This window comes from Lepus europaeus, chromosome 6, assembly GCF_033115175.1.
Source record: "Lepus europaeus isolate LE1 chromosome 6, mLepTim1.pri, whole genome shotgun sequence".
NCBI lineage: Eukaryota > Metazoa > Chordata > Mammalia > Lagomorpha > Leporidae > Lepus > Lepus europaeus.
In genome coordinates, this window is record NC_084832.1 from 120,312,517 (window position 1) to 120,338,661 (window position 26,145).

Here is a 26,145-nt window from a genome sequence, read left to right on the forward strand (position 1 = left end):
CAGTAGAAGATGGCCCAAGTCCTTGGGCCCCTGCGCCCACGTGGGAGACCTGGACAAATCTCCTGGCTCATGGCTTCAGATGGGCACAGCTCCAGCCATTGTGGCCAATTGGGGAGTGAACCATCATATGGAAGACCTCTCTCTCTCTCTCTCTCTCTCTCTCTCTCTCTCTCTCTCTGCCTCTCCTCCTCTCTCTGTGTAACTGTGTAACTCTGACTTTCAAATAAATAAGTAAATCTTTGAAAAAAAAAAGGCTAATGTTTTCCATTTTATCATTATTGTATTCAGCTTGGGATCCCTGTTACTCCTATCACTGTGTCCACAATTTCAGTTTTCTTTTTCCTTTTTTAAAAGATTTATTTATTTATTTTGGAAGTTGAAGTTATATGTAGAGAGGAAGGGGAGAGAGAGAGAGAAAAACTTCAGTCCAGTGGTTTACTCCCAGATGGTTATAATGGCCAGTGCTGGGTCAAGCCAAAGCCAGGAGTCAGAATCTTCATCCAGGTCTCCCATGCAGGTGTAGGAGCCCAAATATTTGGAATGTGTCCCGCTGTTTTTTGCAGGCACATTAACAGCAGCTGGATTGGAAGTGGAGCAGCCGGGAAATGAACCATGGGATGCCAGCGTTGTAGGCACCAGCTTTACCCACACCACCAGCCCCAGTTTAATGGGGAAAATCCAGTTTAATATCACAGAAACACAGTACAAATGATAAGAGTTTGATCCTGTAAAAGTGATTTCAGGTCGGGCAGGCCATCCTTCTACGACACAGTAGTGCTTTGTCAGTTCATTTTTAAAAGGTCTAATTTTAGTGGGTCTAGGGATATGACTGTAGAAAATATGAAAGTAAGGATTATAAAATAGGCAAGCCATCGTGAGGACTAATACATGGTCTTCACATCCTAAGAGCAGAACCATGTTTGGCACTTGAGTAAAACATCACGTTGTTTCTGGATAAAGCCTGCACCAGTCCTGCTGCCTTTTCTTTGCAGCTATATGTACATCTGTTTTTTTCATGTCTCCTTTGCTGCTGGGGTTTGATTATTGGTGACCCCTCCAAAGGTCATGTTAAAACACATTCCCCAATGCAAGAGCATGAATGAGCAGGGCCTTGGATGCTGTGATGACGTGAGAGTTCCACCCACAGCGGTGGGAGCAGTGGTGCATAGGAGGAGGGTGCAGCATTCATTGGTCCTCTGGCCCTGCACTGTGTGAGGACACAGCTTTGGACCCTTTTGGGCATGCAGTTGAAGTCACTGTCTCAGAAGCAGAGACTGGGGCCCCAGCACACACTGAAACTGCCAGTGTCTTGATTGTGGACTTCTAGCTTTCCGGATGGTTACGTGTTTCCATTATTATTCAGGTAGGCTGTGGTATTGCAATACGTAGCTCAGGTGGAATGAAGTGATCAGAGGATTCTCATGTGTGTGGTTCTTTCATGTTAGTGCCCTATTTGGAGCTCACTGTTGTCAAGTTGAGATAAGTTTACTGTGCTGTGTTTAGGTACACAGAGAGACCAATAGAATTGAGATGCATTTTCTTTTTCTTTTTTTTTTTAAGACTTATTTATTTGAGAGGCAGAGTTACAGACAAAGAGAGGGAGAGACAGAAAGGTCTTCCAACCACTGGTTCACTCCCCAAATGGCTGCCATGGCCAGAACAGGACCCACACTGCAGGCAGAGGCTTCGCCTACTGTGCCACAGAGCCAGCCCCAGAGATGTGTTTTCAAAAGCTGTTTCTGTTGCAAATGTTTGAAGCCTAAGTACTCTTCCACTTACTCGGGATTGTGACAGATCTTTGGGGTTCAATGAAATTACCACTGTAGGGGCTGGTGCTGTGGTGTAGCGGGTAAAGCCGCCACCCCCTTCAGTGCCAGCATCCCATTTGGGTGCCGGTTCGAGAGCAGGCTGCTCCACTTCCTATCCAGCTCTCTGCTGTGGCCTGGCAAAGCAGTAGAAGATGGCCCAAGTCCTGGGGCCCCTGCATTGTGGAAGACCCGGAAGAAGCTCCTGGCTTTGGATTGGCACAGTTCCCGCAGCTCTGGTCGTTGTAGCCAGTTGGGAGTGAACCCATAGATGCAAAGCCTCTCTCTCTCTCTCTCTCTCCCTCACCCTCTCCCTCTTTCTCTCTGCCTCTCCTTTCTGTGTGCAAGTCTGACTTCTAAATAAATAAATAAATATTTTTTAAAGATTATCACTATGTATTGTGGAAATGCAAACTAGTCCTGCCTTTTTAGGCTACTGCCATCTTCCAATTTGTGCTTCACGTCTTTAGTCACTCCCTGAAGTCACAGGCCTGTGTGAACAGGGAGGATAACTTACTGACATTATTCTAGGCTGATGAGAAGTACGACCTCTTGGTTGAAGTAAAGCTGCTGGAATAGGTCATATTATAGCTTTATTCACAGTAAGAATGTTACTGATATTACTGGACTTTGCCTGGCTGGCACCGTGGCTCACTTGGTCAATCCTCTGCCTGCGGTGCCGGCATCCCATATGGGTGCTGGGTTCTAGTCCCGGTTGCTCCTCTTCTAGTCTAGCTCTCTGCTGTGGCCTGGGAAGGCAGTGGAGGATGGCCCAAGTGCTTGAGCCCCTGTACCCACATGGAAGACCAGGAAGAAGCACCTGGCTCCTGGCTTGGGATCAGTGTAGCTTCAGCGGTAACAACCGTTTGGGAGGTGAACCAATGGAAAGGAAGATCTTTCTCTGTTTCTCTCTCTCACTCTCTAACGCTATCTGTCAAATAAATTTAAAAAGTTTATTATTGGACTTGGCAGCAGTATCTTTAAACATTAAATCACTTCATTTATCATTTTAAGGTTTTCTTTGCCATTGTTTAATGTATTGGCCCATCGGAGAATGACATGTCTGTGCCTCATTTTACAGCAAGAAGTTTATTAAATACACAGAACATCTTTCAAGTCATTCTCAGTGGAGGCATGTCGATATGGGCAGGTGCTGTTAAGACTATCCTGTCAGATCACTGTTTGAGCCTTCTGGAAGGTGATAGAAGCAGCTTGTTGAGTTTACATTACAGAAAATACAGTACTTAAACACATACAGTAATGTGAGTTTGTGGATATGTTTTAAGCGGATCACTGTATGCCTAAACAGAAGCCACCATATTGCTTATTCTAACGTTTATGTAGGGGTGGGTGTTGTGGTATAGCAGGGCAAGCTGTGCTTGAGTCACCCATAGCACATGTAGGAGTGCCAGTTCCAGTCCTGGTTGTTCCCTTTCCAGTGCAGCTGCATGGTAGGGTGCTGGGACACATCAGGTAATGACTAAGTTACTTGAGTTCCTAGCATGTGTGTGGGAGACCTGGGTGGAGTTCCTGGCTCCTGACTTTACCCTGGCCCAACCTTGGCCGTTGGGGCCATTTGGGAAAGTGTACCACTAGATAGAAAATCTCGTTCTCTGTCTCTCTCGCTCTCCCCCCTTTTTCTCCCCCTCCCCTTTCCTTTGCTATCTTCCCTCTCCCTCTCTTTTCCTTCCTTCCCTCTCCCCCCTTCCTCTGTGTGTATGTGTTGTGTGTATTTGTGTGCACCACTCTGCCTTTCAAATAAATATATCTTTAAAATAAAGCTTATGTAGGAAAAAAACGCCCATGCTTGATTGTGATTAAATCTGTTTATAATATCTCTGGTGACTTGCATTCCAGGAAAGAAGAGGGTTTTTTATTTCTTGTTCTTTACAGGAATCAAGTAAAAACCGCAGAACCTCTATATTTTTATTTGAGTCTCTATCAAACGTTCTCACTTGGAAGAATTTCTTCCAAAAAGAGGAAGAAGCATAACTGTTTCTCAGCACCTTCATTTTAGGCTAGATTTCAAAAGATTGTCTTTGACACCCTTGCATTAAACATCTGCTTAGTGAGATTCATGGGGTTCTGTAGTGTGCATTTATATCCATAATTTTTTAAAAATGCCTTAACTAAAATCCCATCACATTTTTAAAGGAACAATCAATAGACTACATTAGTTAAGCATAATGTAGGAAACTCTTCACTGTTGTTAGATTTCTGTATAGATTGAAGTTGCTTTTTGTAATGCCTTTTAAGATGCTATTAAGCCTGGTCTTATTAAACAGAGCAGTCAAGGGGAAATGACCATACTTCACGTATAATATCAAACTGAAAATAAAGCAGTCATTAACTCTACCTCAACTGATGACTTTAATTATAAGTAGGAACAAAAATGAAGCTACTTGGACCACTTCATTTTTCTCATATTGCTGCTCTGTGGGTGACATTAGTGGACCCATTCACTCATCCCCTCATTACACAACCCTGTTTGTGGCATGAACACAGCCTGGATGTGTGCAGTGTCTTGAACCTAGGATGCATCCACACAAATTAGAATGCTAGCCTGTATGAAATTCACCTAAAGAAGAGGATGTGTTAAAATCACCAGTCTTAGGTCCATACAGAGTGGCCTTGCATGTGAATGTTGATCATTGTGAGGGTGAGTAATAGGCATATGGAGTTCCATTGTTCTGTTTTCTTTACTTTCTATGTGTGTGAAACCCTTTGCAGGTTTGTTTTGGAGGGGGGCAGTGTTGGTAAGTGATATAGGAACAAGCAGAAATGAAAGAGGAATTAATGTTGCTGATGTTACTCAGACAGCATCATGAGTCCCGGAGGACATGTGGCTATTTTCTAGGTGGTAGATGGAAGTGTAGGAGAGGTGTGGGGAGATCTTCTTTCAGACATCTTCAAAGGCCAATAGTCAGGAATATTTGTAACGTGTTTTAGCTAGAATCAGGTTGTTAAAATGAATAGGAGTTTTAGACTTTACTCTCACATGATGGATCAGGGTTTTGAGTCAGGTTTGCATTTTTGCTCAGAGGTTTTTATTTATTTATTTTTTATGTGACAGACAGAGTTAGACAGAGAGTGAGAGACAGAGAGAAAGGTATTCCTTCTGTTGGTTCACCCCCCCAAATGGCCGCTACAGCCGGCGCTGCGCCAATTGAAGCCAGGAGCCACGTGCTTCCTCCTGGTCTCCCATGTAGGTGCAGGCGCCTAAGCACTTGGGCCATCCTCCACTGCCCTCCCGGGCCACAGCAGAGAGCTGGACTAGAAGAGGAGCAACTGGGACTAGAACCTGGCGCCCATATGGGATGCCGGCACCACAGGCGGAGGATTAACCAAGTGAGCCACGGCGCTGGCCCTTAGCTCAGTGTTTTTGAGCCACTGTCTGAAAATTTTACTGCAGCATGTCCTTACACATAGTCCTGAAAACGTAATGGAAGCATAATTTTCTGAAAACACCAGGTTGCCACTGAGAACCCTGCAGAATATTTAATAATAAAGCAGTTGATTTTTCTAGGTGAACCGTAAATAGTGATATTCACAAGTTTCACACACAAGTGAACAAAGTGTGCTTTCAAGAGGGCTGCTGTCTCTCTTGCCCATTGAGAGAACCTGTACCTTGAACAGCAGATCCGAAAATGAGGCTGGGCTGGGAAGAGGGCAGCGAAACTGCTGTGAGGCGGTCCGTACGGAACGGTGCGGTGTGAGCGGGGACTCGGAGCCTGACCTGTGAGGTGGTCTGTATGGAAGGAACGGTGCGGTGTGAGGTGGTTGGTTCCCTCCTCGGGAGCGGGGACTCGGAGCCTGACCTGTGAGGCGGTCCGCATGGAACGGTGCGGTGTGAGGTGGTTGGTTCCCTCCTCGGGAACGGGGTCTCGGAGCCTGACTCATCGTGGACTTGTGTATTGGTGCTGTAACCAGTCCCCCTCGAAGTAGAAAGGTTTGTGTAAAGGGTGCTGAATGTCTTCAGCGAGCTCTGACAAAGTAACTTTATGTATTCAGGTATTCTAACTCTGTCAGAAAGGTTTTGGATGGCTCAAGTGCAGGGGCCCCTGCCAGCCACAGGAGAGACTGATGTAGGTCTGGGCTCCTGGCTTTGGCCTGGCCCAGCCCTGGCCTTTGTGGCCGTGTGGGGAGTGAACCATTGATTGGAAGTACTCTCTTATGCACATTCTGCCCCCCTCTTTATCTTTCAAATAAATAAGTCATTTTTTCAAAGCAAAGGTTTTTAAGTATCCTGTTTCATGTTAAAATCCAAGAGAGAAGGAAGTGGTTAGGGAGTTCTCTACCTTATTTTATAAGTAGAAATCTGAGAACTTTCATTTTTTTTCTATCAAGTTGTAACTTAATGAATTAATGAGTATGGTCTGCATTTCTAAGTCTTCTTCCTTGATAGTTAATTTCATTAGGATAATCCGGAAAATGAATACTGCCGAAATGAGTCAATGAAAAATTCCTAGTCTAGAATAAATTTCCTTTTCTGATCATGTCTACAGTTTGCTACCCTTGCTCTCTCTCCTGAACACTAAACAAGGATTGCAGATGGTTTCTGAACAGCCTAATCAGAGTTCATGCTCTGATGCCCTCTTCAGTCTCACATTTCCAAACCCAAACCTGCTGGTCTTCATTCTCCGTGTGCCTTGTGTTGGTGTTGCCACTTTCCAGGTAGCCAGGCCACAGCTCTCATCAGTCCTCATGTTGCTCGCTCATCCTCTGCGTCCGGTTCCTGGCTCCATATTGATGAGTCTGTATTGTCAGATTTCCCTACTCCTCTGTCTAATCTCACTTCTCCTGTTTGCTTTTAATGCTTGCTGTATGTTTCTTTGTCTTTTGATTCTTTGCAGTTTGACACTACTGTGCATCAGACATTATCTTTATAATATAAGAATTACAAATGCTTTGCCTCCCTGTTTCTTGGTTAACTTTCAGACCTCCTACCATAGCCTTCGAGAACCCAGGCTATTGGTCTGCAACTGGACCTTCCTTTCCTAAACTCCCTGTAAGGCCTTTGCATAATCCTGCTTCAATGTTAGTCCAGCACTTGGCTCTGCTAGAAGTTGTAGCAGTTTTCCTCCACATCTCCTTGCCGCCACTTTTAGATTAGGATCCATCTCAAGCTTACCTCTCTAGTTCATTTTGCATTGTAAGAAATTAAGCATTTAACTTGTACCATCATCTGCTACTTGTTTATTCCTTTTTAATGACATCCTGTGTTTCATATTTCACTTTTCCCTTTGGTTAGTCTATAATGAGATCTTTAAGATCATGTATTGTATCTAAAACAGATATGTGTAACATCTGACGTTTGGTAAGGTGACTGGATTCATGAAATGAGTTCTCGGTGTGTGTGGTTATTAAAATGGAGAGCAGTAGCTTGTTTATCTTGCTATTTTATGGTTGCTGTAGTGCTCTAGTTACTTGTACTGTTGAGATTTACCTGGAAGGATCATGGGCACAGCCATCCCTTTGTTACCCTCTCTCTAGGTGACACAGGTTGTAAATGTAGTTGAAGGAGAAAGAAGCCATTGGAGTATGTGTTTAGCCTAGTAGTCAACATCCTGGTTGGAATTCCCTTATCCCACACTGGAGGGAGCATCTGGGTTCAGGTTCCTGCTCAGCTTCAGATTGCAGCTTCCTGTTAATATGTACCCTGGAGGCAGAAAGTAATAGTTCAAGTAGTTGGTCTCTGCTACTCACTGGGGAGACGTATGTTGAGTTTGCAGCTCCAAGCTACTGCCTGGCCCAGCCTTGGAAACTGTGAGTTTTTTTGAGTGAATCAGTAGGTGGGAGCTCTCTTTGTCTATTTGTCTCCCTCTTCTTCTGCCCCCCCCCCTTCTCCTGACTCTCCCCATCTGCCTCTATAAATATAGATAGATAGATAGATAGATAGATAGATATAGATAGATGAAAGAGAGAAAGAAAGAAAGAGAGAAAGAGAGAAAGAGAGAAAGAAAGAAAAGGAATGAGGGAGGGAGGAAAGGAAGGAAGGAAGGAAGGAAGAATTTAGAGCAGAGAGGATATTGACAATGCATGCTATTGGGGTGGCTATTCGTCCATTAGCTCTCTCTTTAGGAAGAGAAGTTCAGATTATAGGAGAAAGCAGAGCCACAGGATGCAAGAAGAATGGCCTCCCATTCACTGCATGACGGGAGGGCCTGTGGTCCTGAACACTGGACTGCTAGAAGAATGGAAAATAAACTTTGATTTTATTGACCTCCTTAGATATAGGGGTCGTGACAGAATATTGTCCTAATACTGTCCTAAATATCGCAACATAGATCAGCATCACTGATGGCCACTGTTGTGGAAATGGGACAGAGTTAAACTCATCTTAAGCAAAGCTTACGTGGTTTGAAGGGAACTAAAGCCAGATCATATGAAAAGTCACTGAAGTCAGTGTCAGTATCTGCTCTGGAGAAGGAAACCCTTGGATATGTGGACTGTTAGATTTTAAATTTTGGGAGGGAGGGAAGTTGGACTGTTTTCCGTGATTTAGGAGAACAGAGTCAGCATGAAAACACATTCTAACTCAGAGTAACGGTAGTTGTGTTACTTTCTAGAACAGTGGAGCCAGCTCTTAGGAAAAGGTATGTTATGCCTGTAGATGGGGGATGTTTACTTTGTGTCTGGGAGATGACTTGTGTGGATCCTGTTTCTCTGTCAGTTCTTAGATTTGTGAGGAGTACTGTGATAAATTCATTCATTCATGCAGATCTCAGGTGATCCTCACATTTGTCTAGTGATGTGGCATTTGTCTTCACTGTATGGAAGCACCCACAGATGTTAAGTGACATGACCACTCCATCTCACAGGGCAGTCTTCCATCTTTTCTTTGCCTTCTGTTATCAGTGTTGTGTTCATAGCTGATATCACACTGTGAAATGATGTGGATTATTCGTTTGGTGCTTGTTCACTGGTGGTTCCTCCTGCTACGATGTGGGCTCCAGAGAACAGAGACCTCCTAGTTCCCTGTTACCCTAGCTCTCATAACTGCATGGTAGAAAGCTAGCATTTAGTCCAGTCCTTCCTTTTCAATAAGTGAATGAATGGCTTGTCCCTCAGCCTGCTCCGAAGTGTGAGGCCTAAAACCTGAGCCATGGACTGCAAACTGTAAACCATTATGCTTTCTTCACCACGATCGTGCTCCCTGCCACTGTCATTTGCGCACATAATGCACTCTAGCTTCCTCTCTTCATGCCTTTTTTCTCACACGTTTGTTGATGCGCTCACTCCTATAGTCCTTGATCCAAGTATTCATTCAGTAAGCATCTGGTAAACCTTTGCGAGGACTTGAGCTAGGCATCTGAAAAGCAAGAACAAAGAGACAGCCGAAGGGTGGGTCTCAGAGGGACACTGCCTGTGCATCTCAGTCATGAGACACAAGCGAGGAGCATTCGTGCAAACAGCCCATCGTGGAACTTCATCAGGCAGAAGACAAAAGACAATCTTCAGTTCGTCTTGTAAAAATAACAGTAAAAGCAAGAAATTAAAACCTACCAGTAGAGCAGAAATGCCAATAAATATAGAGAACAAGAGACAAAACAGAGACTGAGAATGGGGGCAGACTGTCTGGAGCAGAGTGGTTTGTAAATTTTTGTTTATCCATCCACGCATGCACGATGGCATGTGTTTGTTTATTTCTTCCACAAATGCCCTGAGATCCTCTCTGGAGGGTGAGTCGCTATCAATCAAAATAGCAGCAACACAGGCTTTGGGAGAAGAAAGTGAAATAGAAAGAAAAATCTGCCATAATCGTGAGAGAAGGCAGAATGAGAGCAGCAGCAGGGCGGGTGCACGGCATCCCCAAGTAGATACCTGTGTGTATGACGCTGTTGCCGTGTAGTCTCTGACAGCATTTCTCAGCTTGGTGTACGATAGAATAAGATTAAATACTATAACAATGAAATGGAAAATAAACCCAAAGGAGGCGCTCCAGTGTTTTTTTATTAGATCCAATAGATAGGAACAGTACATGAGGGTCGGGCTTTTGACCCCCGCAATTAAGACACTCTTTGGGATGCCCACATCCCACATCCGAGTGCCAGGGTTCTAGTCCCAGCTCCGCTTCACGACACTTTCAGCTCCCTGCTAATGTGCATTCCGTGATGGAGGCTGCCCGTGATGGCTCCACTGTTTGGGTTCCTGCCACCCGTGTGGAGATCTAGATTGAATCCTTGCTCCTGGCTTCACCTGGTCCAGCTCCGATCATTGCAGGCATTTGAGGAGTAAACCGATGGCTACATTTTATGTAACATTAAATAGTTTGAAAACTAAGGCCAGTTTGTTCAGTGGTAGTAAAATAAGACTGAGCATCCCATAAAACACATGCAGCGAACCAAGCAGCAGTTTACAGATGACAGAGCTTGGAGAAAAACTTAACAGTAAATAGAAAAATCACAAGTCAGTGTGGTTGCACTTATGTGGAGTGTGCAAGGTGTATGTCATTCAATACTGTTCTGTGAGACGGGCCTTTGATATTAAGGACTCTGTAAATTGAACCTTGGAAAAAAAATAGCCTATTGTTAGAAAATTCTTTGGAAATCCTTTGTATGTGATAGGAGTTCCTCTAATCTTATTTTCTCACAGAAAGCAGAAAGCATTAATAGGTGTAAGCAAGGTGTCGAAATACGTGCAATAGTCGTTTGGCTCAGTTGTAACAAACATATTGAGGCAGATTTGTAAAATCTATTGAAAGCCCTTCTTTCTTTAGAATGAATGTTTTGAAGTGTTTTGTTAGAAATAAAGCAAAAACCTGCCCTTCAATATCTTGAATATGACAAAAATATTCTTAGGAGCCTCAAGATGTGGCATTGGTTTGAATTTCTGCTTTGAAGTACATAACAGAAGGTATTCAGAACATGCCCACTTTGGAATAATGAGCTAGTGGGCTCGCAAGTGGAAGTGGCATCTGAAAAGGTGCGCAGCATTCTTAGTTACTTAATATTTTTATGTTTCATGTTATTTAGTTCCGGATCATTTCTGGTGCTTTCTATTCATAAAGATATTTTGTGCAGAGGGGCAAAAGTAGTTGTTGCATCGATTGAAGAAAAAATTGTATAGAATAATTGTGTAAATCAGTTCGAAGTGTCCCAGAGGGCAGGAATTACCTGTGCCACATCCCTCAACTCTCATCTCCAGAAACCAGCACAGCACCTGCTGTTGGTTGGCACCAAACAAAGTGTTTCTGGTTTGTAAGTGTGTTTGAAAAGGATTAATGAATTTATATATTTACAGAGAGAAGTTATGTGCAATAAATTAGAAATTAACATAGGAGGACAAACCTTAGTGGCAGGACAATTAATAGGGAAGTATTATATTAAAATATATAGTTGAATTTCCACCATGAAGATTAATGATCTACACAATTTCAAGAAAAGAACAGAAAGTAAACATTCATTACGATATTATCCAAATCATGTCTATGGAAGTCAACTTTTAGTAAGAGTGGCATTGTACTCAAAGCTTTTCAGAAAGGCTGTCAGTTACTCACAGAACAACCCTATGACGTGTGTGCTAATCCTCGCTTTCCAGACGATGATGCCAGATCTCGGGTTCCAAAAGCAGTCTGTGGTCACATGACCAGAGCAGAGTTGACTGAGTTTGTGTTTCAGTCCATGTCTTTGTGTCTGTCCTCAGCACCCCCAGCTGGGACTAGTCGCCTTTATGCTCTAAAAGTACTTCAGAAAGTTCATGGAAAAATGGAATGAAAATATGACTTTATTTTGGTGCAAACATTTTTTCAGTTACTTTTTGCACCAAAATAAGCTCATGCTTTTAACTCTATTTTTCCATGAACTTTCTGAAATACCCTTGTGCAAGTATAGCTCGTTGAGGCCCACAAAGACTCACAGTGCCCCCAGGTCAGGTCGTTCTCTGTCACGGCTAGAGATACGAAAGACAGCGTGTGCACTGACGGCAGACCATGCTGGAATCCCCGTGTGTACTGATGGTAGATAAGAAGTTGGAAAGCTGCCACATAGAATCTGCATGGCTGCTGCCTACGGTCTTTGATCTGCTTTTCCTTGGATTCAGGTGCTTGGTGACAGGAATAAAGTGTTCACTGTCAAGTCCGTTATTAAACAATGTTCACTGAAATGATGCTGGTTTGGATTATCACTTTTCACTGAGGGATACTCTGACGGTTATTTTTCTAGTCTTTGTTCTTGTAAAAGTATGTAGACATTCCTTCTGAGGCCCTTAATTTTGAGTGGCAAATAGTATTTTTCCTTTCTATGCAAAGCATTTCGTAAGTGAAAGGCATTATCATAATGTTGTCACCTATCCAATAGGACGTCTAGTTAACATACGTGGCTTCATCCAGCATAGGGTTGGCATTACCAGCTTTACACAGAGCAAAAAAAAAAAAAAAAAAAAAAAGAAGAAGAAGAAGAAGAAGAAGAATTGGGAAAGTTTATGTCCTACACTTTCCTGCAAAGAGAGCTGGTGATGAGGGATAAGAGTGTCTCCCATCTGCTGGTTCACTCCCCAGTTGGCCGCAATGGCCACAGTTGCGCCAATCGAAGCCAGGAGCCAGGAGGTTTTTGTGGGTCTGCCATGCGAGTGCAGGGGCCCAAGGACTTGGGCTATCTAATACTGCTTTGCCAGGCCATAGAAGAGAGCTGGACCAGAAGTGGAGCAGCTGGGATTTGGACCAGTGCCCATATGGGATGCTTGAACTGCAGGCGCACCCCCAGTCCTCTAACTTCGTCATGAATTTTTTTTTCCCTCAAGGAATGTCTTAGAAAACAAACAAACAAACAAACAAAAACTTGTTAGCTGATAGAAAATTATCTGTCTTGCTCTGTATATTTCTTGGCATTCTATTTTTTTTAAAGATTTATTTAATTTTATTTGAAAGACAAAGTTACAGAGAGAGGTTACAGAGAGAGGTAGAGACAGAGAGGTCTTCCGTCTGCTGGTTCACTCCCCAGTTGGCCACAACAGCTGGAGCTGTGCCCATTCGAAACCAGGAACCAGGAGTTTCTTCCCAGTCTCCCGTGCAGGTGCAGGGGCCCAAGGACTTGGGCCATCTTCCACTGCTATCTCAGGCCACAGCAGAGAGCTGGATAGGAAGAGGAACAGCTGGGACTAGAACCAGCACCCATATTGGATGTCGGCGGATGTCTGCGCTCCAGGCCAGGGCTTTAACCAGCTGTGCCACAGCGCCAGCCCCTTGGCATTCTAATAGGAGAGATTCAGCTATATAAACACATTAGTCTTGCTTTGGGGGGAAAAAAAAAGGTCCTTTGCCACGGGATGAGCAGTCCCCCTTTCCTCCTGGGTTTCGTGGTCTTGTGATCGGTTTCTGTACCATAAGGAGCATGGTGGGGGAATGGGAGATATGCCATGACCGCACTGTAAGTCACTCATAAATTACAAAGCAAGGCAAGATAAATGGAATGAATGCATGAAAAATTCAGAGATGGAGCCGATAGACTGTGGGAGTCCTTATTCATGTCTGAGCCCCTGAGAAATGAGTCTCGAATCCATGCATTTGGTATTCAGCTTTCCACGGTCCTGTGAGGCTAGGCAATTTGTGTAACTGCTCTATAGCTCAGTAACACATTTTGAGTTGTGAGGATCGCTGATAATATTTATGAAGGTCCTGACATGCCTGCACATAGCAGTCCATGATGTAATTAAAATAGTTGAAACATGATGTGAAATTTTGGTAAATAGGATGAATTAGAACACTCTTCCATCCTACATTCTGTTCATGCCACCCATCCATCCCCAGATCACTAAAATGACACCGAAAGGGTCCCAGAGACCCCATTGCAGAAGGGAAAATGGTGAAATAAACAGGAGCTCTAGGTCCAAAGCAAACATTCCCCGTTGCTGGACAAATAGAGCGGGGATCCCTGGCTTCGAACGTGCAGAGGTTCTGTTGCTCAGCCGACGCGGCAGTTGAGGATTCGGTCCTGCTGTCTTGTCTCCCTAGTCTGTGTACTGGTAGGTGCTGTTCCTTTTGAGTGTAGTAGGCATTGCAGTGGAAAACGTGCTTAGTCTTCAGCCTGGTTATTCAGCTTCTAGGAATTCTTTCTAAGGCTGTACTTGTACTTGCTCACATCACAGCACACACAAAAATCAGGATTGTTTTCTTAAATGAGAAACTGGATGCACTGTCTACAGATAGAATGGTAAGATATTTAATAAATTGAACAAAAATAGAATTATATCTGAAAAGCATAGTAGCATACTGCTGAGTTCTGAAAGAATATGAAATGTCTGTCAATCAAGTAATTGTGTACATGCATCTACATAATTACATACACAGCTCCCCCAGAACAGTGTTTACTCAAAATCTGCCAATGATCTTTTTCGGTTATGGTTTCCACACTGAGTATCTATTCCTTTTTCTAAGGCAAATACAAATGTATTAGTTGAACTGAAAGTGGTTCTTGATTAGCCACTTCTGGATTATTGGATAATTTGCTGTACAAATGAATGGTGTTTAATGTTAAGACCTGAAGGTTTCTGGTGCCGTTCCGCGTGATTGTGAATCAGCTCTCCTATTACTGACTGTTCCTTGTTCAGGAACTGACATCTGACTTGCACAGTGCCCTGCAAAGAACAGAATCACGTCACAGAGTAGTCAAGTTCCCTTCCAGCGAAATGGCAGTGAGACTTCCATGGTATCGATGATGGCCAGGTAGTGCAGGGTGGCCTTTATCTGTTAAATGGTTTCTACTGGTGAGGGGTAGAAAGGCATGGTGATTGTTGGAGTGAGTCGTTCAAGGTCTGAGAAGTTCTTACTCTAAGTCTCGGATGACTCATCTGGAAATGAGAAGAGCGTGCAGACACAGAACAGTCTGTCGTAGAGGTCCATGTGGTGCCACTGCAGGCAACACACTTTTCGGAGTGCCTGGAGCTGTGAAAGTTGTGCCTGGACACGAAGGGCCAGGATCCTGCTTGTATCTGCTCAGGTGCATCGGTGGTTTTACTTTGAGTGGATTTCAAGCATACTTGAGGCTTATCTGGTCACAGACAAGATCTAAAATCATCTTCTATTACAGCATTGTGTCAAAACTAAGAAGCACTGTCAGGCATGAATTTTCTAGACATACACAGTCATCTTTGCTGAAATACCCTCTTTGAATTGAGTTCTTGTCGGGCCATGGAGGGAACCTGGTCCACATGGAAGCACTTAATGATGTCCATTAGTCTGACTTGCTGACATAACAGTAAGGAAAAAAATCACTTCACAGTTATTAATGGCTCTGAAAAGTCTGTTCTGTATTTTAATTACAATAATTTTATTCAGTTTGTGTTTTTTATGGAACATTCTTGTCCTCGTTCAAGAATTGTACTTGCCATTGCCAGGTCTTAATTGTTTGTCAGGTGTAATATCCGCGCCTGTTATTCATAAGTGTAATGTTAAATGGGGCTGGGTACTGTTTTTGAGCCTGTGTGCATCTAGACTGGGAATACACAATTAGAATCTCAGTTGTTATTTCTTGTATATTCTGTGGTAAGTCTACTCATTTGTTAGTCCACTGCCTTTCACAAATTCATATGGTACCAATAATTTCTCAGAATCATGCCATGATTTGTATCACGGTTTGGAATTTTTTTTTTAAGAAAAACCACACATCTTTCATGTGATTTTTCTTATTCTGTTGGAAAGCACAGATGAAAAGTAACATTAAAATGAAAAGCAGGAATATAACAGTATCTTAACAAAACATGGACCGTTTGGTCATTTATCCAAATATAGACTGCCTCCCCAGAAATGGCTGGAATCAGAACAGCTTTGAAACACATGTCTGTCAAACTTGGGTGTCAGGCTGAGTTCCTATGTAAAGTACGCTTGCGGGTCAATAGCACTTGAAATGTGAGCAAATACCTTATTTCTCTGTGGGATCTGAATGAGAAATTTGTGTGAGTAGCAGTGTGTATAGATAAAGTGTTCCCACATCAGCACTGCTCTGAGACAGCATCTGGCATATCTTTAGGGGAGACACTGAGGCTACAGAAGGTGAGCTTTGTTAGAAAACTCCAAGTACCCAGCTCAGGGTGTCAGAAGGTTCTCTGTGCTTTTCCACTAGCCCATTGGAATAGAAGTAAATATTTGAGCCCCACACACTTTAACATTAGTTATTGTATAATATCCCTTTGAGTGGCATCATAAGTTCGTGTTTCAAATCTGTGCTAAAATGCTGGAATAATAAAGTGTTTAAATTTCTTCAGTGCTGCTTTACCAGATATATTTGTTTCGTATGGTAGCCCTTCACCAAGCAAACTTTAATTATTGTTTGATTACTTTTGTTGCTGCAAGCCAATGATGGGATTTTTCCAAATGTAATTTTGGAGCAAGATATCATTTTCATGTTAATTTTCCAATGGGTGTATTTTTTAGTTAGATCTCATGTCATAGAATTTGCTGAATTTGGGGACTAAAAGAGACTGGAGAAAAGTGAATTCAGTGTTTGGGGGTTCTATGCCTTCCTTTTAGAAGAGTTACTTCTATACCTCTGGGCATGTGAATTCTACCAGCTGCATTCCTCGACAGATACTGGTCTCAGAGCCATAATCCTGATTCCCTTATCTCTCCTTATAGCATCAGAGGCTCCTGGAAATGTTAGATACAGAGAAGGAACTCTTAAAAGAAAAAATAAAGGAAGCTTTGGTTCAGCAGTCTCAAGAACAGAAGGTAATATTTTAAGTTTGCTCAAAATATGTAAGCAATATGTTTTGTTACCTCAGAGCATACATCTAGTGTCTTTCTGTCTTATCACTTACAGGAAATATTGGGAAAATGTCTGGAGGAAGAAAGACAAAAAAATAAGGAGGCATTAGAATCTGCTACAAAGGTATGCCCATCTGCATTAGTGAGTTGCCTTTTAGTGGGACAAAAACCCTAAACTTATTTATGGTATTTCTAGTGTACTTTTGTGTAATGATTCATGGCAGAAGATGTTTTACTTGTTTTTCCCCCTTATACTTAACTAGAATATGAGGTACCTGACAGTTTACATTCTCAGCTACTTGGTAAAATAACGTATCTGTTGGGACACTGATACCCACCTGGGGCTTGATCAGGGTCTGCAGATATTGGTGTTGGGGGGGGGGGGGGTCCTATGTATGTGTGTCTATCTCAGAGTAAGGAATTTGTAAAGCCAGATTTAAAATAACTCATTAATTAGAGTACTCATTGGTATGAAATATATACATAGCAGCATGTACACTTTCTAGAAATAGGAGCTGGAATTGACATGTACATTTGGTGTGGATGCTGCAGTCAAAGGCCAGGTTGTGAACTCCCAGAGCATGGGTTCAGGTCACAGTGGAAAGTAATCTGAGTTAGTTTAAAGGAAAAAGTTAAAAAAAATTATTCAAAGTGTAAGAAAGCATTGAGGTATTACAGGTTATTGAAATTTTATTTGCTACAATTTCATTTCCTTTTTTTTTTTAATGATTTATTTATTTGGAAGTCAGAGTTACACAGAGAGAGGAGAGTCAGAGAGAGAGAGAGGAGAGTCAGAGAGAGAGAGAGAGAGAGGTCTTCCATCCAATGGTTCACTCCCCAGATGGCCACAATGGCCAGAACTGTGCCAATCCTAAGCCAGGAGCCAGGAGCCTCTTCCTGGTCTCCCACGTGGGTGCAGGGGCCCAAGGACTTGGACCATCTTCTACTGCTTTCCCAGGCCATAGCAGAGAGCTGGACAGGAAGTAGAGCAGCTGGGACTAGAACCGGCACCCATATGGGATGCCAGCAGTTCAGGCCAGTGCGTTAACCCACTTTGCCACAGCGCCGGCCCCCACAATTTCATTTCCTACTGCAGTTCACTGCAGTTCACAGTTCATTGGTCATGTTTCGGTGTGAGATCATCAAGAATATCTAGAGTTATTTACAGTGGCTACTCATTTCTTTTTTCTCTTACCAATCTGTGCGAGAATGGATTTTCTGTATGTCAACCCAAAAGCTGTGTCATTACAGACTTAAAAGAGGAGAAAGATCTGCTACTAAGTCAGATATTAAAGAGGTTTACATATACTCCAACAATGCCTTTCTTGTCACTGTTTAGGAAAATATAATGATTTTAGAATATTTTCAGTGTATTAGGCATTTAATGTTATTAATTTTAAATGAGTCAACATATTTTTTCTTGATTTGAATTTTCACTACAGTAGATATGCATGTGTGTAACCAATACCAATAAAAAGTCTTTGATGTCCTCAATAATTTTGAAAATTTTAAAGGGATGCTGACACTACATGATTTAAAATCTGCTACTTTAAGCAAGGCTTGGAGTTCAGAAATACCATGGAACTAAGTAGAAATATTTGTATAAAAAACAATAGATTTCTATCTTAGAGCTATTATTTAATATGCACAGAAACAGCAGTGTCAGGACTGTAGCCTATAGGATCAAAGCTTTGTGTCTTGTAGGTTAACCAAGACTGTCTCATTCAAGTAATCACAGAGCAGTCTTTTCTTCCCAGTATTTTTATTTTGATCATTATTTGTTTTGAAGCTTGAGAAAGAAGCAGTGAAGGATGCGGTTTTAAAAGCCATAGAAGAAGAAAGGAAAATTTTGGAAAAAGTCCATGCTGAAGAAAGGGAATTATGGAAGACAGAGCATGCAAAAGATCAAGAAAAAGTATCTGAGGCAATTCAGAAAGCTGTACAGGAACAAAGGAAAATAAGTCAGGTTAGTAAAATTAACTCTTTTTAAACATCTTTTTCCTTATTTTCTCAAAGTGAAATGTGCTCCCAGGACCTGCCTACCAACATTTCATTATTTTGTCATTAATATTTCAAACTGATAGTTTTAAATACTTCAGTGTGCTTTCAAACTTCTGACATTGTACGCTTGGTATCTTATTATTTTACCTTTTAAACTCTGTTTTCACAAGTGTCAGGATCAAATGTATAGTCAGTCATTGCGTCTACCCTAACGTTTTTCTTTTCATAAACAGATACATACTTACACATTCCGTATAAAATGATATGCTTGCATGGAAAAACCATTTAATTTTTAAGTCTCTCTTGTATATATTATTCAGTTCTATGGAATTGAGGTGTAAATCCTTGAAAGTACTCCCTGTGGTCTCATCAACGATTGGTGCAGACTGAATATGGCCTTCATACACAAGTATCTGATTGCAGCTCCTGTTCTCAGGTCATGTAGATGTGCACCCATGGGACTGAGCAAGGGGGCGTGAATCAGTCAGCAGGCTTCTCGGAGAGCCTGCCTCTCTGCTAGTCTGTCGGGGCTGAACGGGAAACGCCGCAGAGTGTGAGACCCAGCGCAGGTTATCCCCCGTGGGTTCAGAGCATCAGGAAGATAACAGTGTTGCAGGTATTTGCCCGTTTCACTAGAGATTGTGTATATTCGCCTCTGTGTGTGCTCGCGCATTTACTTGCTACATGACTGCAGGGTTTAACAGGGAATATGTATGGCAGGGAGAATGATATTTACAGAACAATGCTTCCAGGTAATTCTCGGGTTCGCAAAAGTTAGGTGGTAGTGTCTTGTGCTCTCAGCCTTTAAACAGCTCACTTCCTTTCTTTGCGGTATGTTTGATTGTACTGCAGCCGAGCAGCTCTCTTTCCGTTAGGCCCTGAAAGCATCAGAGTCCTAGGAAATTAACAACTTACTTTCCTTGGGAAGCAAAAGAAGTTGGATCCCCTGTTGTTTATTTCTACCAGCAGAGCAGCCGAACAAATTGCTGTGGTCAATTTACTCTTTGATCTTTTACATTAATAATGGAAATGCTTGCCTGGTATGTTCCAGGCACAGTACTCATTTCTGGAAACACAGCAGTAGGAAAAAAAAAATAATGTGTCCTTTTGAAGAAGTCTGATAGGCAAGTAATAAATGTGTTCTGTGATGTCAAGTAATCATCAGTGTGCAACACTAAACCTGTGTGAGGAGCTGGAGAGTGAGGGAACCCGTGCGTGCACCGTGGAGTTGGTGGCAGCTCTCTAAGGAGCTGGCGATGAAGCTGAGCCCTGCAGTGATGTGAGTAGTGCTTCAGGGAGGAAAAGCATTTTAGAGGCACAGCAGGTGCAAAATGACCCTGTGTAGGAGCTGGATGTAATCACCGCTGTACGGTATTGTGGGAACAGACAGTGAAGACAACCCACTGGAACAGGGTAGAACCTAGGAACGTGACCCAGCTTGCGTGTAATTTACAAACACTATAAAGCCGATGGAACAAATTATGTAGGATAAACTGAACCGGCGTGTTCTATCTGGAGTGCCTGGAAGGGCTTGGGCAGTCTGAGATTTTACTGCAGTTTTGTTTCAAACCACATCTATGTACAGTTTTCCTCTGCTGAGGTGGTCTGTAGCTTTTCCTAAATTATCATTAGGATCTTCCTGATGAACCTAGAAAAGATTAAAAATAATGACAGCTGACTACTCACTTCCTTCTGGGCTCTGTGTAGTAAAATGAATTCCAAAGAGATGAAATGTTATTTACATCTGTCAAGGTTCTAAAAAGAAATGGGGCATACATTGATACGCTTCGAAGGGGAGAGGGTGAGTGTGATTTCTGCTGAGGACCTCCACAAATCACCTCCTTTATAAAGGAAAAGAAAGCATTAGCAAAAGTAGTCAAAAGCAACTTTCTTGGAATATTAAACATTTGCAACAATTCTAATGCTTGTTCAAGCAAACGGGTTAAATCTCACTAAGAAGAGCAGGTTTCTAGAGTTTTGGCTTGCTTTATGCCCATGCCCTTCTCACAAACTGCATACACACTTTAACTATTAGTAGCCCGGCAGTGGTGGAAACTAGGAAAACCCACCATGTCGAAGCCACGGGAAGGAACAGACGAAGCATGGAGCTGCACAAAGGACTTCGGCCCAGATGGCTCTGACTGCTCTGACGGGGCGGAAGGCTTCCTGTAAAGTCCTTAGTGCTTGGCAAGGCTTACTGATGGCTGGGCTGACTCATGGCTGGAAAGGGGGGGAAAGGCCTTTCTCTAGCAGGTCTGTCAAACACAGGTGCAGCGGTCCTTTATCCTGTCACCTGGGACAGGGAAATGTGATGGCCACAGGTGGCTTTGAGAAGTTTTCAATGTTAAAAATATTCCTGGAATTATTGAAGCACAATCACCTGCCAAGCAAAGACCCAGGAAAGCTGACAGTGAAGGCAAGGGTTGAAGCTGCAGCCTCCCGGCGTGCCCCAGCACACGGAATCTCTTGGGAAAGGATACAACTTGAGTTGATCTTTCAGTTTTTGAGGGTTGCCAGTTATTTTCACTTATTTGGTGGAATTTCCCATTGATGGCATATTCTTAAGGGTTTTCTGTATTTGGGAGGTGTTTCTGATTCTCTTATGAGTCAGTCTTCATCGGTTCTGTATCTGCAGGAATTTACTTTTAGTTTATCCAGTTGATGGGTCATGCTAGTCTCCTTTGTGTGGGGGTCTATAGTCTCACTAAAGTTCTGTGACGTTCACTTATGTTCAGAACACCAACTTAGTTTCATTATTTCCTATCATCTTTCTACTCATTTTTTTCCCTGCTATAAATCTTATTTTTCCTTCCTTATGTTATCTTTAGGCATAGTTTGTGCTTTTTGTAGTCCTGTGAGGTATACAGTTAGGTTGCTAATTTGAGATCTTTAAGGGAGTACTTCATTGCTCTGAAGTTCACTCCTAGTAGCGCTTTCACTACATCCCGTGGTTGGACGTGCTGTGTGTTTTGTCTTCTAACTTCTGTTTTCATTTCTTTAACTTAGAAGTTGCTTGGAAATTTGTTTCTAATTTCCAACTACTTGTGAATTTTGCGGTTCTCATGCTGCTACTGATGACACTTGATGTAATTCTAGCCTTCCATTTGTTAGGACTTGTTTGTGACTCAAAGTGACCAATTCTGGACCATGTTCTGTATGCACTCTGGGAGAATGCAGATTCTGTTGCTGATAGGTTGGAATGTTCTTTATATGCCCAGTTGTTCCTTTTGGTCTATGATGTTGTTAACATATGCTGCTTCATATGACTGGCAGTAGAGCATTGAAATCTTCTGTAAGTGTTGTGTTAGTGCTATTTCTTCCTTTACTTCTGTCAATGTTTGCTTTATATATTTATGTGAGAGATTGGCTGCATAATTGGTGCTTGTTTCTGACAGCCATTTATCATTATGTCATTATGTAATGTCAATTTTTTTGCATCTAGTGACATTTTTTGGACTTACAGTGTAATTTATCAGATGCAGGTGGAGCCAAGCTTGGTCTCTTTGGTAACTGTTTACATTTAATGTCTTTTTCATCCCTTCACTTTCATCCCAGGTCTGTCTTTAAAGCTACAGGCGTCTCTTGTAGGTGGCATTTTGTGAGTCCTTTTTTTTTTTTCCCAATTGCCCACTGTGTATCTTGATGGGAGAGGTTAGTACCTTTACATTCAAAGTATGTATTGAAAGAGAGGAACTCACCATTGCACTTTTGTTAATGGATTTCTGCCAGTCATCTAGTTCTGTTGCCTGTCTTTTGTTTCTCTTCCTGTTTCCTTTGTGTTTAATTTTTTCATAATATCCATGTTGTGATTCTTCCGTGTTCCTTCTTCAGCTTTTTTGTGTGGTTATCATGGCTCTCACATGAAACATCATATACTTGGGGTAGTGTGTGCCGGGCTGCTAAGAACTTCAACTGCATGCCGAAACTCTGCACTTGGACTTCTGCAGCAGTTTACATCTTACCTTGTATATCCACTAACATGTTTTTGTAGTTCTAGTTGTTTTTAATTCATCTCTGTTTTACCTTTTCTTTTGAGATGGAAGGTGCTTCACCTTTTGTCAATCCAGTATTTCAGTGAGCTGTACTTACTGATGAACATGATCAGAGAGTTTTATGTGCTTTGATTTGCTGCTTAGAATATTTTAATTTCAACCTGAGTTACTCCCTTAAGCATTTCTTCAGTATTTTTTCTTTTTTCTTTTTTAACTTCTTTGAGAGGCAGAAAGAGATAAGTTCACCACTGCCAGTGCCTGCAGTGCGGGTCTCCCGTAGCTGAAAGGTATCCTCAGAAGTTGGAGCTGGGAACTGCACCTAAGCACTGTGTTGCAGGAAGCGGGTGTCTTAACTGAGGTTTTATCCACTAGGCTAAGCACTCCTCTCCGTTTAGCATGTGTGGTAAGGCACTAAGCTAGAAGCGATGAATTCCCCAGATTTTATTACTCTCGATTTCTTTGCGTCTTCTTCCTTTTTGAAGGATAAAATTTTCCCTGGGTTGATAGTAGTTTGAGTTTTTGTTCCGAACACACTGAATGTATCGTTCCTTTCCCTTCAGAGTTTTTGCTGATAAGTCTGTTGATCATTTTATTGAGATTGTCTTGTATGGTTTCTTGCCACTTCCAAAATTATCTCGTTAACTGAGCTTCTGATAACTTGATGATTGTAATGTCTCACCCTGGTTTTTGTTGTTGTTGTTTTTTTTTTTTTTTTTTTTTTTTTGCGTGGGGGGTGGGTGGGAAGGTTGTGTTATTTGGGGTCTGCTGGACCTTCTGGATTTGGACGTTGATTTCCTTTTCCTGATTGGAAAATTTCTGCTCACTATCTAGATAATCTTTCTGCTGCCCTTTCTCTCCTCCTCTGGGACCTCTGTAATGTGCACATCGCTCTGCTTGATTCTTCCCCTAAGTTCTTTTAGCTGTTTTTTCTCAAACTCCTGTGCAGTGTCTTTAAGCTGTGTGACCTTCGCTTCTGCTCGATCTAATCTGTTGTGGAAACCCCTATTGTGGATTTTTTTTCAGTTCTAAGATTTCCGTTTGCCTAGTTGTTAGTATTTTCTGTCTTGGTTGAAATCCTCCCTCTGTTCCTATGTGGTCACGCTGACCTCATTAAGCATCTGTGTGACGACTACTTTGTATTCTGTCAGGTAAAGCATCTGTCTTCATTGCTTTAGGCTTAGTTTAACAAGATGCGTGCTTCTCCTGTCCTGCGGACGTCAGTCCCTCTTTATTTTTCTTGACTCTCTGTGCATTATTAAAAAGACCAATCTCTCATTCACTTCGTGGCCTGGGCTTGTGATGACCCTCACCAATCCGCCCAAGCAGAGATGGCGGGCATTGCTTTGTTCTAATCCGGACGCTCCATCCCATCAGCGTTCCAGGACAGGCAGCACCGGAAAGCAGCAGGAGTCTCAGGTTCAGTACCTGCTCGCTCTGCACTTGGGGGTGAAGGGCGGTAGCCACTGGCGGCCTCTAGGTTAAACCACCTTGGTGGTTCTCTCTGGCCCTGCTGGCTCTGCAGCATGCCAGGTCCTGAGCTGCTCCTTGGGCAGGCCCCAGGAAGACTGCGGGAGCTGAGGGTCCCCTTCCAGTCTTACGACACTGCACGAGGTAGGGATTATTACGAGCGTTAAGCCTTGAGGTTTTCTGCCAGTTTTGATGGGCCAGCTCTCGTGCCTGCCTCGGGTGAAGAAGCTCTCAGTCTAGACCTGGATTTCTCACAAAGGGCGTCTGTGCAGGCACCCAGTGCTGGGGAATCAGCGTGTGTGAAGCTGGGGCCAGAGGACCTAGGGCTTCCTGTCCCACCCCTGGTTGACGTCATTCCCTGGGTCTGCATTGTACTTCTGGCTCTAAATTCCCAAAAGAGAGAAAAGTAAACTAGTAATGTCTGTTGAAAATCATTCAGAAAAGTAAAATATGCTAGGTGTAAAGTCGTAGCAAGCGAGAGGCAGGTATTTAGAAAGTAGTATGCCATACAGATCCTTGAAGAGAACATACTCTGGAAGAGAGTTTCTGCGGTTTCACTGTATTCATTCCACATTTCAGAAAAAAATTAGAGGCATCACTTCATGCATTAATCATGTTAATCCCTTAGTTAAAGGCAAACTGGAAAAAGCAGTTAGTTATTTCAGAATCGTGTAAGAATCTGATGAGTTTCATCAGTTACCCTAAGTCAGTTGTGCTGGGGTAGTTTATAGAGAGACTTCACAGCTGGGCTGCCACTGACAGGAACCTGAAATGATGCCTCTTCCCTCTGCTCCGACCCTGTAATGTTTTAAGTGTGAGGTTCAGATCTATACTTAATAGGTGAAATATTATGCATTATAAAAACTGAGAAATGACCATAATGATAAGGGGAAAGCAGTAGTAATTCTCCATGTTCACATCTTAGATTTAATTCTCAACAGATATCAAGGCTATTTAAAAAAGGTCATGGATCACTTCTCAGCCTTTTGGCTAAGATCAGGTGTAGTAAGAAGTTCATGGAAAATGCATGTTCTCAAAAAGCTATGCAGGGATGTCCACAGTGTTTCACACCAAAGTAAAATCTTTTTAAATCTTTTTTTTTTCCATGAACGCTTTGATACATCATCATAATAGCTTATTTGGGCAGTGAAGGTGTTACTAAGGGATTTATTTTTTGTTAGTTGCTTGTGGCAGTAAAGGCATATTTTAATTCAATTTAAAGTGCCAGGAACTCTTCCATTTGTTTCTAGAAGTGACCTCAGTTTGTCTCTGTCACATTGTAAGGTAGGTCCTGTGAATCTGTGTTTTTACAGATATGGAAATTAAGGTTTACAGAGATTACGTAACATGGTCAAGGCCATACAAGTCCTTGCCGGAGGCTCCAGGCAGCCTAATCCCAGAGGCCTAGCAAGGTGCAGTGCTGCTGTTATACCTCCCAACATTCTCATCTTAGTACAGGCTATAGACTCAGCTCATTGAGCAGTTAATGCGAGTTTTCATCATCCTAGGAAATGAATAGAGTATTTCAATGGGAATAAAACTGGAAGAAGATATTTTCCTTGATGTATTCACTAATATTTATTGAGCATTTACCATGTGTCGGCGTTGTTGGTTGGTTTTGGCCTGCAGCCCTGAGCAGATAGACCAGATCCCTAGCCCTTAGGAGCGCACATGGAGGTTGATACATTCTGTATGGTGATAGGAAGAAAGACGTTCAGGGTTATGTGTGTGTTTGGCTGAGTGGGGTGGTAGGCCACTGCTGTAGATGAGAGTTGGAAAGAGGGCCGCTGCAGAAAACACGCATGTCATGTGACTGCATTGCTCTGAGATTCTAGAGCAGATAGAGTAAGATGAGAGAAAGCAAATTAGTAGATGCCGGGGCTAGGGGAACATTTCGAGGGTGATGGTGACGTTTTGTATCTTGGTGGTGGTTTCAGTTGACAAAACTTATCAAATTATACACTTCATACTGGTGAATTTTATGTAGTATCAAGAGAAATCTTCATACTACAAAAAGTATTTAAAAAGAAGTGACTGCAAAAATAAATGACTGGAGAGATGGTGGTTTCAGATAGTGACCTCATTTACTATGGTGAGGAGAGCCGAGTTTCGTGGGCACAAAAATCCGATTCGTGTGCACTAAGTTTGTGATGCCCACTCATAATTCTAGAGGAAATGTCGA

At 42.5% G+C, this 26,145-nt stretch overlaps 1 protein-coding gene across 6 annotated transcripts in view; it reads left to right on the plus strand.

The window, feature by feature from the left end:
* CCDC91 (coiled-coil domain containing 91) overlaps positions 1 to 26,145 on the plus strand; it is a 325,533-nt gene that overhangs the window by 220,493 nt on the left and 78,895 nt on the right. For all 6 annotated transcript variants that reach the window (XM_062195016.1, XM_062195014.1, XM_062195013.1 and 3 more), the window contains 3 exons: positions 16,375 to 16,467; positions 16,559 to 16,627; positions 18,293 to 18,469. In XM_062195016.1, the coding sequence (XP_062051000.1) occupies positions 16,375 to 16,467; positions 16,559 to 16,627; positions 18,293 to 18,469 (339 nt within the window). The remainder of the gene's footprint in view (positions 1 to 16,374; positions 16,468 to 16,558; positions 16,628 to 18,292; positions 18,470 to 26,145) is intronic.